Source organism: Aphis gossypii, chromosome 2, assembly GCF_020184175.1.
Source record: "Aphis gossypii isolate Hap1 chromosome 2, ASM2018417v2, whole genome shotgun sequence".
Lineage (NCBI taxonomy): Eukaryota > Metazoa > Arthropoda > Insecta > Hemiptera > Aphididae > Aphis > Aphis gossypii.
The window spans coordinates 54,866,336-54,886,893 of NC_065531.1; the positions used below are offsets into that span (position 1 = coordinate 54,866,336).

The window sequence follows — 20,558 nt, forward strand, 5'->3', positions numbered from 1 at the left end:
ACTTCGTTTATACATATTTTTTTGGTTATACACATAACAATAATAATTTATGTAAAAAAAAAAAAATAATAAATAATAACCATTTTAAATATTTATTTTTTATTATTTAATGCAAATACAAAATATTACATAGATATGACATAATATAGTGTACAATATAACCGAGCAAACTCGTGCGGTGGCCTATGAATCTTGACCATAGAAATTACAAATTATATTAAATACATTCATTAATCTGATTTAATTACTATTTATACTTAAGATAATAGAGAGTTAAGATAATTAACACATAAAAATACAAAGGATTAGAGTATTTATGATATGAAATTTATTAATAATACCTGTTTTCTTAAATTACTTTTTAATTTTTGTATATTATGTCATCTCTAATAATGATAATTAATTATTTATAAAGAGTGATTAAAAAATACCTAATGAAATTGCTTGTATTATACAGAAAATGATACAAATATTCCTAATATTATAAATATTGAATACGCATTAAGATCAACGACTGATGCTCTTTAGACAATGCAATAATAAAGCAGACATTTTTAAACAAATGATTTATTTTATTAGGTATGACAATTTAGTTAAAACTAGTGTTTTCAGTATTTCATATATTATGTGTTATAACATGATAGCCGATAGACACATTTATTCGTCTAGTATTGTATTTTACAATTTTATTTTGTAAAATATACAAGAATGATTTCTTGTAGCTAAGTCCACATACCCACTATATCTTAAAGAATTTTATAATATGCGAAAGCATAGACAAGCACTCGTGGCAGGATAATTGATGTCAGACTAGGTATCTCATCAAAAATTATAACAATACAAAAATTGCATTGGAATATCCATACGCCTTACTAAAATTATAACATTTGTTAGGATAGTTTAGATACTTATAATTCTTAGACAACCTTTATACATTTATTACATACTATGTTGTAATAAATAATACATTTTATTCATTTACTAACAACCAAACTAAACTTTTGAATATTCCCTAAGAAATATAGAAATTTCCTGAATTTTCATTTTTGCCGATAACATATATAATTCATAATCTTATTATTTACTATGGTAACTAAAATTTAAAAAAATATCAATATATTCTATAATTCAATTTCTAAGTAATAAATTTCATACTATTTAATACAAATAATATTTGATACTTAGATAGGTACTAAAGCCTTACATGTTATATTATATTATTTTAATATTTTTTAAATTAAATTCTTAGACCTGTTAATGTTTTAATTTAAACATGTTAATAATTAGATTATCACATAATCGATAAATGTATACTACATTTAAAAAATCATTCATTTTTGTATACCAAAATCTATTCAAGAAATTCACAAGTTGTATATATGTTTTAAAGATTACTGTTAAACGATGTACGTATTTAAATATCCTCAATTTCCGTTTATTATTGTAGCTTAAATATTTGTACGCATATTGACGAACGATATAATATAATACCACTTATACTATAATAAATAAGTTTCATCCAAATTATATAATAATGAGAAAATGGTTAATAGAGCCTCTATGCTTTTTTAGAACATGAGTAATGTTTTTTGATATGAAATCAATAAATCAATAAACAGTATTGCTAAAACATAAGTGCAGATTCAAAGAAAAGGAAAAATAAATTATTAAGATAAAAAAAAATCAAAAAAATTAGATAATATATTATACTTCAGACAGGTATAATTTTCAGAATCACATAGTTATGTTCTAAAATATTTAGTAAATAATATATTTGTCAATTTAAAAATTACGCACATGGAAATATGTTTACATTGAGATAATAGTTAATTTGTCGATGAAATAAACTTCATGATAAAGCTATCAATTAACTTTTCATAATATTGAAACTTTTGGTGTATAATTCATTGATATGAACAAGCCTTTCAGCTGAGAGTTCATCTATAATTCGTAGAGCAATGATTTTAGATTCTGAGTGGAGCGAAAAATGTATTGATTTTACAAAGGCATGAGTGTATAATGTATAATATGTATACATTATAGATAAATATATATATTTATTTTTTTGAAGCAGTAAAAACGCTTTGATTTTCAACTTTAGGAGTGATTTTGAATAGAAAATGAAATCTAGTTGATATTAGGGAGGGAAAGGGTCAAAAGTAAAACAATTAAAAAACCATGAATCTTCACTTAAAATCATTTTTGACAAAATCGATTTTGTTTTTCTGTCGTAACTCCAAAAAATAGCTGTAAATACTTAAAATGTTTACCAAATGTTAACGTTAAAATTCCCTATAATACATATAATATAGATAATTTTTTCAATATTTTAACTCTTTTTGAGTTATTTATTGGAATAAGAAATTTTTGGTTTTTTTTTTTTTAAGTATTTTTCTATTATTAATATCTAGAAAATTATTTACTGTGACAAAGCTTTTGAAAAATTAATACAAAATTTGTTATATCTGCCATGAACCGTTTTTATATCTATATAAAAGTGTAAAAGATTTATGGGTATGTTTATTTATTTTTATAAGTATTTCGAGTTTAAATGTTGACGAAATTTGTTAACATTTTAAAAATTTACTAATTAAAAGTAATTTAAAAAAAAAAATTATAAAATCATCAAATTTAAAAGGTGAGGTCAAAAAATTTAATGATATATTCCTCATCAGTAGTTTATACTTATTTATATTTTATATTCCATAGAATCAAAAAATCTATATAGAAATCCAATTTTTTTTTTATAAACATTTGACGTTCAAATTTAGGCGAAATCGCAAATTTTAACGATGAATAAAATTGTTAATTATGGTATTGTTTTAATTCAAAATTATTTTTTGAGGATTCAAAACTTTTATGAATATTATAAATTTTACTGAACCTATTCATATCATTTTAGAATAAATTAGTATCAATGGTATCGACTCGATAGTTATTAACAATGCTATAATATAGTTAATAGTTATGTTATGTATTAGTTTCATAAATACTAACAGATATCCTCCGCTCAGAATCATTTTTTGTATTCTATAATATATCATTGAATTCAAATTGAATACATCTATTATATCAGTGACCTACTCGTTACCTAATGTACAGCAAAAAAAGTACTCACTTGTCTAGCCTACCTTCTTGTATTTTATATCTGAAGTTGCTATGGTGATATAATTTGTTTTTATGATAAACGTAGAAATAAAATATAATTATAATTTATTATTTCCTTGATAATCAAAATAAATGTTAATTATCCGATATATTTCCTATATGGAAAATTATATACAACTGTACAATTGTATAATGTATTAATATTATACAATGGTTTAATAATTAATAATATTTTAAATATAATACACGACAAGTAATATAAATAGGCAATAGCGATCTCTCAAAAAGGCTCTTAAAAGTTGTATTGGTTAGTATTTATAAGTTAAGATTTTGTAATGAAATAAAGGGAACTTCTAAAAAAGAGCTTTTTCTTTTAGGTTAATATTTTATAGTTACACAAATACCACAGTTATTCATTGTTATTATATTAAGTAATTTTTGCAATTGATAATTAAATCCATGTACCTATACTAATTCTATAACAGTTAAATGAGGTACCTACCCATTATTTAATATAATGAACTGAAGCCCGAAGAATGAAAAAGTGATTTTATAATCAGGTACTTTAACTTTCTAACTAGTTTTTCGTTCTTGTTGATACCGATTTCAATTATTAGTCTTTATTTGAAAAATAATTTATTATAAACTTTTTGCATTAACCAAATCAAATATTATTTCGATTTATTTTGATTTGCATGTAGATGTATACAATTTAAGCATAGATTTTAATATTAAAAATCATTAAATCTATAGTATTATGTTGTGTATTATTTAACATACATGTAAAATTCAAAAAATTGAATTCCTTAAAAATTTACTTTGGAATGTTAAAAAGTGTCGTTAGTTAGGGGGACAGTATTGTTGGCTGTTGCCCACTGTGACAACACGTGACGTCATGAACAGCTGTTGGACTACGTAACTACGACAGTTATATGAATTCTATATGAATATTCCTATTCTTATTACTTATTTCTCCACCATCAGAATTGTAAAGCATATCGGCGATTGAGAAATTTAAGCTCGGTGTGTACGGTGCAAAGTTAGGTACTTACTTGACTTTCAGTGGCGTAGCTCCTTTCAGCATGTACTCCCTTGGGTTGTCCCAAGACATCTTGCTATGAGCACGCAGTTCGTCCGGTGGCCTATACATTTGTGTATATAAAAAAAAAAACAGTAACGGTTAATTCAAATATCACTGTTAATACATAAGGCGAACCGCAGCGAATTAAGGGGTTGCGGGGGCGAAAACTGCCTCGATATCGAGGAAAATATCACAGGTAATAAAATACAATAAAATACACACTGTAAACACACACCGGTGTGACGCGCGCGGCGCAAGAGTAGTTTCCGCAAACTGGATTAGCGGCGTGTTGAACACGGATAATCAGAAAAGTCGTAGCGACCGTCGGCAGTCCCCACTACTCGCGAGAACACCGTTCTACAACGATGACGAAGGCAACGTAACATCGTACGTTATAATGACATGTTATACGGACATGAAGGGTTCCCGCCTACTATCTACTATGGTATACTAAAGTAGTTAAAAATATAATATAATATGCTATTTCAAAATTCTATTTTTTTTTTAAATTGCAAAGTTTGAAGTGGCAATAGTCTATAAAATATATAAACATAAATATATTGACTTAAAATTGCGTAAACATATTTTTTATGTTGTTGAATAAATAATTATCTACCTATTCTTTTACAATTTAATTTAGTACTAATATCAGTAGTATAACTAACTACCAGGTTATACAAAAATTACAGGTATAACATTCGTTTAAAAATCTTGTAAAATGTATAAATATAATTATTAATTAATATAAAAATAAGATTTCTTTATAAAAATTTAATAATATTCTTACATAGGTAACATAATATATGCACTAATATCATTAAATTATATTATGTTAAAAAAAAAAAATATGAAATTGAAATTTAAAAACGATGAGAACTATTAACTAATATACAAAACTATGATACCAAAAAAATGTTCAATAATAAAATAATGATCTTTTCTGTATCTTAAATATTTTGATAGTTTTAACTTTACCTTTTAAATAAGATATAATTTTGATTTTTAATTTATGAATCATTGCTAATTTAAAATTAGATTTAATCTCAAATTGGATAAAAATACTATTACATTTTTATTGATTGTACAAAAATGCAACCATTCAAAAAGGTATCTAAGATATATGATTTCTAATATCTTGTCAGTTTTCCTGAATTTAATGTGCTAAGGTGTATATATTTATAACTGTAATTTGTAACTGTTAGAGACACCTAATTTACATATTATTATGATATAATTGAAAAATAATATTATTTGTAAATTTGTAATATATAATTGAATTGTTTCTAAAATTTAAATTTTTGATTATGATAAAATTAATTTAGTATTAAAAGAATTAATATATCTTATTTTCAATGACCTAGACCCACAGTATAATGGTCAGAGGCGGAGCAACGGGGTGTGCCAAGTAAGTATATTGACACACCCTATTTGTAAGTATACACGTAAACACGTTGATCACATAAAATATAAAATATAGGTATAAGATATACGTTATACAATATTTTGATACAAATTAGGAGTTATTGAAAAATTATTTGATAAAGTATTTTTTGAAAATGTAATTTTAAAGATTAGACTAATTAAATTATTATGGTTATTTTTGAAATATTGCAACTTAAATACTCGATAAATCAAGATATAATATTATAAACATATAAGCAATTAAGTAAAAATAAATACTATTTTACATAATAGATACAGTATTAAATACTTAAATAGAAAATAAATGTATTTTTAATATATAATTATTAATTTTGATTATTATTATTTATTTTAAAGTAGAAAATTTTATTTCCTAATTACTCAATAGATGTTCAATAAATATTTAAAAATAAATTTGAATAATTTTTTTTTTAATAGGTATCTAGGAAAAATGTCTAATACACTAAAGCTATAAAATTGATGACGATTATAAGGAAGAATACCTATTTTATTTTTAATAATACACATTGAATATAATATTATATGAATATTATTTTCCTTTTAGAATAGAATGATGTGGACATGTTTCCACCAACGTATTTTATTTTCCAATCTTATAACGCAATCCATATTTTCAGAGCATCTGTGCTCTAATTGTTATAACAATTTCTATTGCTTTATGACAATATACTGATGTAAATTATATTAATAATAATACAATATAAAAAAAATATCAAAAAAACTTTAGTAATTTATATTGTACTACTTTTGTTTATGTATATATTTTTTAATTTCGATAAAATGTTTGAAATAATAATGATTAGCTTTTATACTAAAATGAATAATTATTACTGTACTTTATATAAATAGGATCACTTATATCTACTTAGAAAATAAATTTATAATTCAACTGTTTATATTATATTTTACAGTACCTGTCTGTATTAGTTAGGTATGTCAAAGTCATTTTATGTAATTGAAAAAACAGAATATTATTGAAGTGTTTATAATTTTAGATAGTATTAAAATATTTCAAAATTACAACAAATATGTAAGTATATAATTCCATATATTTGTATCATAAGTTGTTGGATACTGGCCAATGAAAACGTTAAATATAATTTCCAAGGGATCAAATGTAACTAAAACGTTTGAAAATCACAAGTATAGCTTCTTATAACATAATACAACAATTTAAGTATGACATAATAATGAAAATAATTTTAACAGTGAAAAATTGTTATGTTATTATTTTATAGATTATGTAATAAAATATAGAGATATGGTAATAACTGCATTATTTAAATATATTCAATATAATGTTCAATTAAAATGTATAATTAGGTATTATTTTTAACTTTCTACTGTTTGATCGTTTTTTAAACGTACAATAGATTAAGTTAGGCTATTCAATATTAATTTATTTTTTTGTGAACAAACTATACTGTAATGGAGATTAACCATCGCATAAAAATTTGTCAACTAATGCACATTTAAATATTATGAAATTATAGAAGATTAAGGGAATAATTAAATATTTAAAAATTCAATCAAACTTTTATTTATATTATTATTTGTGCTATAGTTTAGATATAACACTAATACTATAATTTTTGACAACAAATTATTATGGACACGCTGGAAGTAAACGTTTAATCGTGAATTGTTTCTAAAATAAAATATTTACTCAACTTTAATTTGTCCTCGAAAAAATCGTCATATGAGTCAGGTGATTTCCGGTGTAAATACTAAATACAATGGTCTATACACCATGGAAACTCACTTGGTGTATTCACTTTTGAATTGGGACTATTGGGAGATGTCACGGACTTTTTAGAAGAATAGCTCAATCTACCGTGATAGCTGTTTATGTTGTTTATTAGATTTTAAACATAATATACAAGTATAATTGTTAGCAAAATCTACCTATAATACTATTTTTAGTAAAAAAAGTAACCAATGAATAAAATTAAGTATGTATGTATTATATTAAGTTGAAGAGCAAAATTCATTCCCTACATAATATTATTGTGTTACAACTCAGAATAAATTTGCAACGTATTTATAAGCAATTCGTAGAACATGATTTTATTTATTTTAAGCTCTTAGATAGTATCTCAATAATTCGGCTAGCTTTAGTATATTTATTTTATCTATCATAGGATATCTCAAATTAATTTATTAACAAGACAATAAATTGTTAATAGAAAAAAAAGCGGATAAGTGGGTATCGCTCTGCTGTACATTAGGTGCCATGTGGATCACTACTATATATTATAGGAGTGTTAAATTTGAATCCAATGAGGTATAATTGTATACGAAAAACAATTCTGAACAAAGATGATTTGTCAGCCTAGGATATAATTTCTAGTGGTTGGTGAAAAAGGTGGTTTATGTTTTAATGGCTTAAATACACCAAAATTTAAGTTCTTTAATAATTATTGTAAGCTAAACTTATGACAAATCTTGTATTAAATTTTCAACTCTTAGCTACTTATGCAATTTTTTTTTATGAATTATACCTACAAAATAATTTGCAACTATTTATGATTTTGACGAATTTTTGTCAATATTTGAACTTCAAATGCTAAAAAAAAAGTGTGCTTATGTATTCTTATTATTTTTTAATCACTATAAGAATAATTTATGTGAAACTTTGTATTAAATTTTCAAGTATTTTGACTAAGCCGAAAAAATTTTATCGACACAGAAAAATTGAAAATTTCAGTTGTTTATAAATAGCTCAAAAATTAAATCATGTAAAAAATGCCAATCTAAATAACTAGTAAAATTTTCAAGTATCTAAGATTTATACTTTTTGAATAATAACAAATATTTAAACTCGTTTGAGAATAAATCGTTATCGTTACGCTATTTCGTAAAAATTTAAAATTCAAACGCACTTAAAATTTTTCCTATAATGATGCTTCGAGTTTTCTTTATAGCTACTTGAGGGAAAACTTATGGAAAACTTAGTGTTGAATTTTTTATTTTTAGATAAAAACACAAACAATTTTATGATTTTTCAACTTAAAAATTACTCGCAAATTTTCACGATTTTGACATATTTCGTAAAAATTTGAACTATAAACGCTTATAAAAAAATGGTGACGAGCGATTTTTAATTTTTTTTTAGCTACAATAAAAACAACTCATAAGGAACCTTGTATTACATTTTCAAGTTAGTCATCCAAAATTTTTTTATCGACACTTCAAAAAAAAAATTCTCATAAAAATCGAAAATTTCAGTTGTCTATAAATAACTCAAAAAAAGTCAAAATTTTTTTAAAATATAACTGTATATAGATAATATTAGCATAAACATTTGGTGAAAGTTTCAAGTATTTACAGTTATTATTTTTTAAATTATAGTAAAATAAAATTATGAAATTTATCAAAAACTGGTTTTGCGTAAAAATTTCTGTTTTTCTGTTACTTTTTTAGGGGTTTTTCGGACGCTTTTGAAAACTATTGAAATTTTTTACTTTTGACCCTCCAAAGTACCAACTAGATTCACTTTCCTATCAGAAACGGGGCTGAGTTTAAAAATCGAAGCACTTTTACTGCTCCAAAATGTGATGACAGACACAAAAATAATAATAATAAAAAAAAAAAAACACATCATTGTAAAATCAATACATTCATCACTCCCTTCAGAATCTAAAATATGCCAAGTTAACTATTAGAAGTCTCGGTATAAGAATTTTCCATGGATTTCACATTGTAATGAGATATTTTTAATCTTAATGACATAAGACTATGATTAGTTAGATCAACAATATTTCAGCAAATTTTGCTAGGAAGTTAGCAAATAATATTTCATAATAAAATAATATTTAATATATTTAATCATCGATTAAATAAATTATAAATTATAAACTTTATGATCGTGATTTGTATGTAAAACCAAGTCCCAAATATAATAAGTACCTATATTGTTCATGAAAAACTATAATGTAGTAATGTTATGATGTCAGCATGTTACAAGTAATAAAAATGATAAACGCGGCTTTTAAAAAATTATTTAGAAGTTAACTTATTTTTAAATTATGACTTCTATCAAATACATTAACAGTAATCGAAAAATATAAATAACTATAAAAATATAATTATTTCTAATGAGGAAACTATTGTTTCATTTGCTTATCTCAGCACAAAAATAAAAAACAATAAAATCAAAATTTAATTTGTTAAGAACAGTAAAGTAGGTAACCTAAGTTATTTATTACAGTTTTTTGTTAGTGACACATAAAGCAATTTTAAAAAATGAAAAATTACTAGTAATTAAGTGTAAAAAACTATAATTTAAATATTTGGTGAACATTTCAAGTCCTTTTAAGTATTCTTTTTTCAATTATAGCAAAACAAAATTAATTTTCGAAATTATCAAGTAATTTTTATATTTTATATTATTAATTTTATACTTAGTGAGCAAAATTTAGATAGCCGAGTGGGCTTTCAATAGAAAATTCATTATTTAAAATGTAAAAATTTAATAATTTGCTGATTATTAACTATTTTTAGATGTATATTTGGAATTTTGTTAAAGTAATTGGGCCAATTTCATAGACTGGCCCTTTCATGTTATGTTGATATTACTGATAAGTAAATGTAAATTGTAAATATAAGATAAACCTATCTCATCATAAAGGTAAAATGAAGTATTATATCTATAACCTATATGAATTTATTTTAATAATATTTATGATAATTGATAAACATAATTTATATTAAATCACAGTATTTAATAAAGCTCATCAGTATAGTAGGTCAAATTCGTTATTACTTATTACTTATTAGTTATTAGTTTATTACCTACCGAATGATTCTAATATGTAAATATGTTACGTATATAATTAATTAAATTACACTAATTCTATTAAACAGTAAAATTAAAACCTACTAAAAATATACATTAATTGTATTGATTTAAGTCCTAATTTGAATAATTATTATAATACTCTAGTTTTATAGGCAATTTTCCCATTTCCCTCCCAATAAAGAAAATGAATTTTTTTTGCATTGTATACATTTTATTTTTCTATCCTTTTTTTGTTTTGTCGTAGTTATATTGTCCTGGCATTACACCAACAGGACACAAAAAATGTGCATGATGAAAAACCGGAAGCAATAAAAATGCCATTTACTTCATCGATTCTTAATAATAATTAGTACATTTATTGACAACTTGGTCTGGTAAATTATATTAAAATGTATAGAATTATTTTATTTTATAGAATTATGTTTAAATAGTTTAATCAATCAAATATATTTACTTATTTTATACTTGTTGTGTGTTGTAATTTGTAAAAACTAATAAATAATGTACGATTTAATAAAAACATTATAGTTTAAAAAGGTTATCTATTGGTTAAACTAAATACTTTGTTAATCTAAATTTAAAATATAATATTTAAAAATATAATTAAAAAATTTTAAATATGATATTATTAAGATCGGAAAACGGGTACTCGTATATTATTTCATTCATTTCTGTACAATAACTCGGATCAGGATAGTGGTAACTGGTACATTGTTACTATACATTTTATTATAGACTTTTTAAAGTGTTAAGTTATCCGTAAAAATAACCAACGATTAATATATTTGGATATGTATTGAATATATTAATATATACCTATTATATAAAATAATATTTTATTCAAATGTATGGTTTTAATACTTAAGGTAGAAAACATTAAATGTAATTTAAATATATCTTAAAAATAATATCATATAATTTAAAAATTGGACATTATTCAAACTTTAATCTTTATAATTTAAATATATTTCCTCTTGATTTTTTTAAAAGTATTATGATTTGCAATTTAGCATAACATATTTTGATAAAAATTGTAGGTATGTATTATATTTTCAGGTTACAAAAATAATATTTTTAAATCTTTTTTCTCAGTTTATAACACTGTGTATAATGTGATATTTAATTTGGAATCATTATCATATCAAATAAAAAAACTACATATGAGCGAATCTCTGTTAAAATAGCGTTTCGGTGGTTATTCAATTTTTCCTTACGCATACCTAAAGATCATTTCTATTGATATAGTTATATAAAAAAAAGAAAACTTTTCATTATTATTCATACAAATATTATAAATCAATTATGACAATATTAGAGTTCAAAACTTCAAATTAATCATTATTTTATTTAAAACTATTTAGGTATGAATATTTTTTTCTGTAATTTGGTTTTGCAATTCATTTTCTAGACATTAATTGATAAACAATATTGTTCAAAACCAATTCACTATACAGAAATACGTTTACAGTTTAAGTACACCAAACAACGATTGTATTCATTAAAATGTATCTAAATTTATTTTGAAAACAGTGACAATGAATATTGTATAAAACTTAAATGACAGCAAATAACAAAACTACGGTCATATTATTGTTAAAAATAATAAATCCAAATAATTCAAAAATTTAATTTTTCTATTAAAACATTTAAAACTAAACTACTGTAAGACATATTATTACTTTGTTTGAGATATGGCAACGTAGGAATATACCATGTGCAACATGTCTGATTTGCATGAACGAATAAATCGCGTAACAATATTATAAGACATAACTACATAAGTAACGATATGGTAAAGGTAATGGTAAACGGGGGTTCAACCTCATAGTTTTATACATAGTGCACATATGATACATCCAGTTTTTTTTAAAAATAAATTTATTTTATTGTATGAACAAGTGGGCCTTGATATAACTATTACAATGACCTTACGGTTAGGTTAGTTCAGAATATAATATGTTATGTATAGCAACAAATAAAATCATAAGACAATTACCAATTATTGTACTTTTAAAATTAAAATAGATTCTAATTAATCACCCATGTCTATAAAATATATTATGTAGGTATTATATAAAATACTACATAGCAAGAAGTACATTTTATAATGTAAAGAATAAAAAATATATTTACTATTATCTTTTATGTTTTAAATACGAATCAATCGCATTATAACGTATTTATCATAGATTATTACTATAAGTTTAAAGTTAATATTATTTACTAAAATATTAACATTTAATATATTTTAAAAGTTTATTTGAAATTATTTACCTAATTAGGTAACGTATTGAACTTCGTATTGATTTATTTTTAAACATGTAATATTTAAAATAATTTGAAAATCTGCATATAATCAAACAACCCATTACTAATATAATTATAAATATGTTTAAGTTTTAGAAAAAATATTGCAGTAAATTTTAAATACAGAGACTTATAAATGTCGAATTATAGGGTTTATTTAAGAAATTAGGAACTCATTTAACTCCAATTAGCCTCCCAGGTACCCATCCATTTTTCCAAAATTTCAATAAAATACAATGTGTCATTGAGTTATTGCCACACCACCACTAGATAACCATAAATATTTATATAAACGTATAACAGATAACTTAATTAAATGTATATGACTTTTCTATATTTTGATAAAAGTTAGTAACGAGCATTCATTTATTAACCGCAATACTTATATTATTAATATAATCCTATATAATCAACTCCATTATAATTTTATTAAATTCAACAAAAATTATTAACATTTTAGAAACGCTTGTAGTTTGAACAATTGGCAGTTTTGTAACTATTCATAGTTAAACATACATGTAAGAATTATTTTCACCGTTTAACATACATAATACATATACAATATAGTACATAGAATGAAAACACCTGTAGGTGAAAAAAAACTTAAATAAAATGAATCTGCTTGAATGTTGTTATAGTTTATAAGTAAATTATCAAACGGCTGATGTATAAGTATACACATATATGGCTATATTATAATCTTATATTTAGTTTTTAGTAAAGTTTCGACTACTTTAGGCGAATTTCATTTTAGATATTTGCGAATTCAATTAAATGAGTATTAACTCTTTAAAATTCAAACAATAATATTATTAATACTTGCATTTCAAGATCATTCTATACTTATAGATAAGAACATTTTATATAGGGTTTAATAACTGAATATTAAATAATTTGTACACATTTTTATTACCTATCCGATAAATTTAAATTTTAGTTCAACAGATTTGTGTGAGTAATAGTTGATAGGTTTAATCAATGTCATTTAAAACTTAACAGTCTATATATTTATCTTGCTATTATAAAGTATGTTTAGATTATAACTATTTTTTTTTTTTTTTTAATAACCTAACAATACTCTTTTTGTTTATTTGAAATTCAAAAAATAAACAATTATATTAATATATTTTTGTATAGTATAGGTACTTTTACGGCAAAGGCATTTTTATGTAAAGAAATTATTTATTTCACTACCTTCTATTATGTTCAACAGATTATAGTAAGTATTAGGTATATTAAATAAGCTATTAAATTAATTCCTTTTCCTTTTTTTTTGCACTTTACTGTTTCATTATATATTTAATATTTTACACCTATATAAATCATAATATATATTAGAATAATCTATTATTTAAGAATTAAATGGTTAAGCACTAATATATACTATAACTATATTAAAGAAAGTATTTACTAGTAGTTACATAAAAAATATATCTAACATGTATTTATAGATATTTAATAAAAATATTATGTAAACAAACATTAAACGCTTATCTTTCTCCTTATAAAAATTTATAAGAATACAAACATAAGATTTTTGTCGATAATTTTGCTTTTAACTGGACATTTTTTTTTTTCAATTCTGGATAAAAAAATATATTATTTAAGTATGAATAATAATTTTTATACACTTATGTAGCTATGTATGTTAGTAGTATTAGAATTTAGAATTTAAAATAGTATTCGCTTTATATATTCTTCTATTTGAATAGAGTTAAAAATACAGTTTAGCAATTTTCTCCAGAAAAAAAAATAGATACAAGTTACAATGTTACTATAATTATCTTATTTTATCAAGAAATCCATATAATGCTTTCATTTTTAATTTTATAAAAAAAAATTTAATTTTTTATTGTTTAAAATATTATATAATAAAATAAATTAACATTAAATGGACTAGTATATTATTCATTAGCGTAGCCAGAGGGGTTTTGGAGGAGATTTCAACCCCCGGAAATTTTAAGAAAATTAAAAAATTATTTTTATAATTTTTGAAAATTACTGCAAAGTCATTAATATTGTATTTTTCTGATTTTGTTAACTTATCTGTTCATGGAAAAAACTTTATTACATAAAATATTAAAATAAATGAGCTAGTGCAAATTATAAACAATGCATAAAACTTAACTCATCCATAATGCGCGAGAATCACGATTAAAAATATTTTTTTTTTTTATTTATGGAACTTAAATAAGCATTGATGACGAGAGCCATCGGCTTATACATTTAAAGATATTAGGTATCTATAGCTGTGACGAGAATAAATGAATTTTAAACTTCGCCCAGTTATACTCTCTTCCTGCACCAAATACAGTATTTAATATTTATAGTATAGTGCATTGTTTTAGGGTTTGTATCAAAATGTTGTGCTTTTTTCACTATTCTGCATAAATAACTTCTGTTTTAAAAGAAAAAATAATAGAAATCAATTCAAAAACTCAGGCAAATAAACTAAAATCAGTATGTAAAATTTGATGGATTTCACGTTATGACACTAAAATTATTTAAAGTTTTGCAGCCAAAAGTAACTGTTTTAGAGCAAATTCAAAATGATTCCAAGAATAACGGTTGAATAAAACAAGCACATATTTTTTTAAATTGTATATGTGCAAAATTTAATTTTAGCTATTATCTGTATTTCAATTAAGTTTTACTTACAATTTATCCGCGTATTTGCAAAGTAAGAATGTAAATTTAGAAAATGCATTTGAACGTGTATTCTAGAATCTTTAAATTACTTCAGGATGTTAGAGACAATTTAAATTTTATTTTTCCTTTTCTTTTTAAAATAAGTGAAAAATCATTGATTTTAATTAACATGATTAAGTATGTTATAAAATATAAATGTAAATTTGACTACCATACAGGAACTGAAACCAAAAATAAATCCTTGGCATTAGTATGCTAAACTTATAGGAGACACTAGTTAAACCAAATTTGTGTAAACAAATTATCAGCTACCCCCTCCCATCACAGAGAAGAATCTTGACGCCACTGATGTGACCTAAAGATTATAGATATCACTATACTATCATAAAAGAATCAGCCATACATTTTAATTTTTGTTGCGTTCTTAATTTCGTTATAAACAATAAAATATATTATATTATATACGTTACGGGTAGAGTATGAAAATAGGTAATATACATTGTATACCTTATCCATATGAACAATACAATGTATACATTATCTAACTAATGCACACATTATTCAGTGTGCAGTGAATAAAGTATGAAGTAGAAAAAACCTAAATCATATTAATCCGAAATAAATTAGATATTATTAAATTATTATTTTGTTTATAAAAAAAATTGAAAAATTAAATAGGTACAGTTATTTATTGGAAAAGTTCGAATTCGGATGGCACTTTGAGTTGCAAAATATTCCAACAGATTTAGATTTATTTAATAAACATTTACTTTCACACAGACATTTTTTGAAATCTTGACCACCGAAAAGAGATTGTTCATTGATAACGTACAAAATAAACGTTTTACAAATAATATTTTTACTTTATCCAATAAGCATAAGTAGTGTTCACATTACCCGATTTTCGTACTATACACGTAACATGTACACTAGGTATAATATATATTTAGAAAAACGTTTTTATTTATTGACTCTATGTTCGATTTATGGATATATGGTTCACTCCTCGCTTAAGTATTTATTAATTGTTTTATTTAGTATGTTTTATTATATTATATATATTTATTATAAAGTATACAGTTTGAATTAGTTTTCTTCTATAATAGTATAAATCGTCTAACGGTGACTTTTTTACTTCCGTGTCATATTATACGAGTACCTACATACAGGTTGCGTATATTATATACATACATACTTTCTCACTTGTATCTTTGTATACTAAACTATTCATATTACAATATGTTTATAAATGTTATACATATGATATGATTCAATATGCCTTTTCATCTCATCGAGGGCCCTAGTTGTACACGTAATGTATATATAGTGTTTAATGTTTACACTAAAATCCAAAACAATATTAATGTATAGGTACTACTGTATATGTCTGTATAGTGTTTACCTACAAGTTTAGTTAATGTGACTCATTTACACACTTAAGTCTTTAAACAAACCGTCAACATCTTATGTGTACTTTAATTTTTGGAAATAGAGAAGAAATGACCAAGGACGGCCATTGACCTCTATAAAAACCGGTAATAAAAATACAGGACGTCTGGTTGTCATTTTTCATACTCGTACACGTATACCTAACTGACCTTATTCATAAGTCAATTTTTTACGGTTAATAAAACAAGAATAATATGCAAATAAATGTACATCGAGGAAACAAATTAATCAATTAAAATCCATATGGCTTTTGAGTAGGTATAATATAAGTGTTTTGGATGTTTAAGAACAATTGAAAAATTAAAAGTCAAAAATCAGATTTTAATTTAATGTCCGACGTAATTAAAGATTTTTTTTAAACACGGATTAAAAATACTAAAAGGAGGACGATATTTCACAACCGTCCAAGATAATAAGTATATTATTTATTGTATAAAAGGGATTAAACATTTTCTAAGTCAGATAGCATTTTTAATATTCAAAATAGAATGTAGAAATCCTGAATAGAATATTTAATTATAAATGCAGAAAATATTTTTCGAAATAAAAAGTGGGATAATATGCTATGTACACAATATACAAATTACATGTAATAAAAATTAAAATGAATAAATAAATACATATGTTTTTATCAATCATTTATCATCTTATTTTGATAATAAATGTTTAAAAACAATCACTCTGTATAATATTTGAGATTTTATTTTTTATTGATATACCTAATACACACTTTGTCCATTCACAAAAAAAATATTTAAAAATTTTTTCGTTGTTTAAATTTTAATATAGAAATGTTTAATGAATCCAATTGTAAAAAATTCAGTATTGTATAATTGCGTGGTACTTTCACAAAGTAATTTTTTATCCCCCCTTACACGACACGTATTTATTCGCGCAGGTGTTCTCAGAGCGTATAGACATATTATTGTGTTTATGTAATGTAAACGTTGTGAACAGTCGACGTGGTTAACTTTTTGATAAATATTTTTAGTATTTTATAATACTTATTTAGATATACGTATTTTTTTATATAAAATATTGAAAAAAATAACCAAAAATAATATGTTGACACAATAAACTCTATCGTTAAACACGGATTATAACAAGTAATAATGAGTTGTGGGTGGATGTGGGTGCAAAATGTTTCATCGGAGCTGAATACAATAGTATACTATACATTCTGTGTACAGTATAGTACAGGGGTGACCAAACTTTTTTTTGATGATGATCTACTGAGAATATATTTTTTAATTTTTTTCATTTCGGTTACTGGGGTGTATTAAGAAGGGGAGAGCTTATTAAATATACTATAAAAAAAATGTAACAAAAGAAAATCGACTTTGAAATCATCTGTGATCGATCAGTAGATCACAGTCAACCGTCTGGCCACCCCTGGTACATACTATATAGTATATGTACTATAGTGTGATGAAATGTAGTAATGTGTCTATGTTTTCTTTTACAAAACTGTTAAGTTGCCAACGGACAACAATAAAGTCTAAAAGTGTTTGATTCGGTTTCGCGCGGTTCGCCAATAATTGATTTAATAATTATTAGTCGATGATAAACAGTATAGGGGATTACCACAGTGAATTTTGCGACCTTGCACAATAGCCCCGTGACGTCACCGCACAGCAGGGAAAACCGCAACCGTGGTTGCCCTATATTCACGTTACTGTACGTCTGTATAGTGTATACCTATATAATATAATATTATTGTAATAATATGCTATTAGATTAAAAAAATAAATATCCCACACCCCGTGTGTTACATACACATATATTATACTGTTTTGTATGATAGGTATACCACTTATGATAACGCAATAATATACCACTGCACACACGAGCGCGCTCACGTAAACAAACACGCGTATACAAACGCCAAGCGGGCGCGCGCGCGCCCTCGCCACACGCGATCTCACGAGAGCGAAAGAAATTTTTTTTTTTAAAAAAAAAAGAAGAAATATAAGAGAAAAAGAAAAACAGACAGCGGCGGCAGTGACGACGCGTCGCAGACTGCGAGCGTGACGCGTACGACGACGTCGAAAATACGCGCGACGGACACACAAGCGTCGAACGCGTGACGGTGTTATCGTATGCGCCGCGCTCACACTCGTCGCTGGCCTGCCCGTTACAAGGCTACAGGCTGTCGAGCAATAACGGCGGCGTAAGCGCGTACAAGTGGGAAAACGCGACAGCGGCTCTCGATATCCGTCGTCGTGGCGTCGTCGCTTACCCGCCCCTCCATTCGATCGCTTCACGGAGCTGAAAAATTTTGCGCGGCGTTTACATAATTTGCCCGTGCGCCGCCACAGCCACCCAGGCATAACTATTTTATGATTTTTTTTTTTTTTTTTGTTATGTACACATAATATTATTGTATATATTATTAATATTATTATTTGCTAACGTAATCGTCAGCGCGTATCTACCATCACCTATATATACGGCTAATTATAAGCTGCTATACACAGCAAGGATGTAGATTTTACGATTTTCGTTTTGTGTGGGGGACGGAATGCAGGAAAATAATAAAAATAAAAATCTCCCCTTGGCGCCGTTTTTAAACATTGACAAAAAATATATAATAAAAGTATCGAGTGTCATTGAAAAATAATTCTCGATTGTACGATTTCTCTAACGTCAACTATATAATAGGTATTTACGAAATAATTCGTGATTTTGATGAATTTTGTTAACCTTAATAAAAAAACCAATGTAGCTAAACGCTAAACTTTTTTTTTAATTTTTGTAAGGAAAACTTCAGTTAAATAATTAAACCTTAAGAATAAATTGACTTTAATTTAAAATTAAAAATGTTCATGAATTTAGTCAACATTTAAAAAAATAAATAAATAAAAAAAAATATTTGATTGTATTTTTAGTATTTTTTAATTACTACTAGAAAAAGATTTAAGGTACCTTTTATCAATTTGTCACGTTTTTTAGTTTTTTCGAATAAAAATTGAAAAAAATCTTACGATTTGTCATCTAAATAGGTATCCCAAAATATTTTTTAAATGTTATTATCTTGGTTACTTCCCGCAATTATTGATCTTTAAACTATAACAAATTTTGATTTTTATAAATGCCAAAACACAATTTTCACTTTTTAACCATTATAAATATTGTTCCATTTGTGTCATTTGATTGTAAAAAATCGCAAATTAATATCATCTCGACACATTGCCGTTGTTTTCTGTCATTGTAAATTAAATAAAATAACAATATTATTACATTATTTAATGTATATATTGTTGTTTTTTAATAATATAAGAGGTTGGGTTAGCCCACCACTAACTGTTTTTTTTTTTAAATACTAAGCCGTAAAAACCGATTTCGAGAATATTATAAAATATAGATTCATAAATCATTTTCAAACTGGTTTCGAATTCATAATTCATATATATAATATACATTATAAACATATTTATTTATATGATGGTTTAGAAAGGTTGTAAGACCTATACGTAACAGTGTAACCTAATACCGTTAAAATACTTCAAACAATTTCGTAAGTTTAAAAATTGAAATTAAATTGCGTTTGAAAAAAAAGAATAATAATATACATCATAACATTTAATAAATTGGTTTAATTTTTCAGTAGAGTTTTATCAAAGTAATTTGTTTACAATATCTACGTTGAAGACTAAATCCAACAAAAAATATTATTTATTTATTTATTATTCAAACTAAAATAAACACATTTATAGGCAG

At 24.3% G+C, this 20,558-nt stretch overlaps 1 protein-coding gene across 2 annotated transcripts in view; it reads right to left on the bottom strand.

Annotated features, from left to right (window-relative positions):
• The window catches only part of LOC114129000 (AF4/FMR2 family member lilli), a 142,021-nt gene extending 123,151 nt beyond the window's left edge, over positions 1-18,870 (bottom strand). Inside the window, exons 1-3 of one of the 2 annotated variants that reach the window (XM_050201653.1) lie at positions 18,615-18,870; positions 18,423-18,536; positions 4,161-4,250 (exon numbers count right to left, since the gene is read on the bottom strand). In XM_050201653.1, coding sequence (XP_050057610.1) covers positions 4,161-4,219 — 59 coding nt within the window. In that variant the 5' untranslated portion in view covers positions 4,220-4,250; positions 18,423-18,536; positions 18,615-18,870. Of the gene's footprint in view, positions 1-4,160; positions 4,459-18,422; positions 18,537-18,614 lie in introns of those variants that run through there. The other variant, XM_050201652.1, reaches the window with a different exon arrangement.
• Between the last annotated feature and the right edge of the window lie 1,688 nt (positions 18,871-20,558).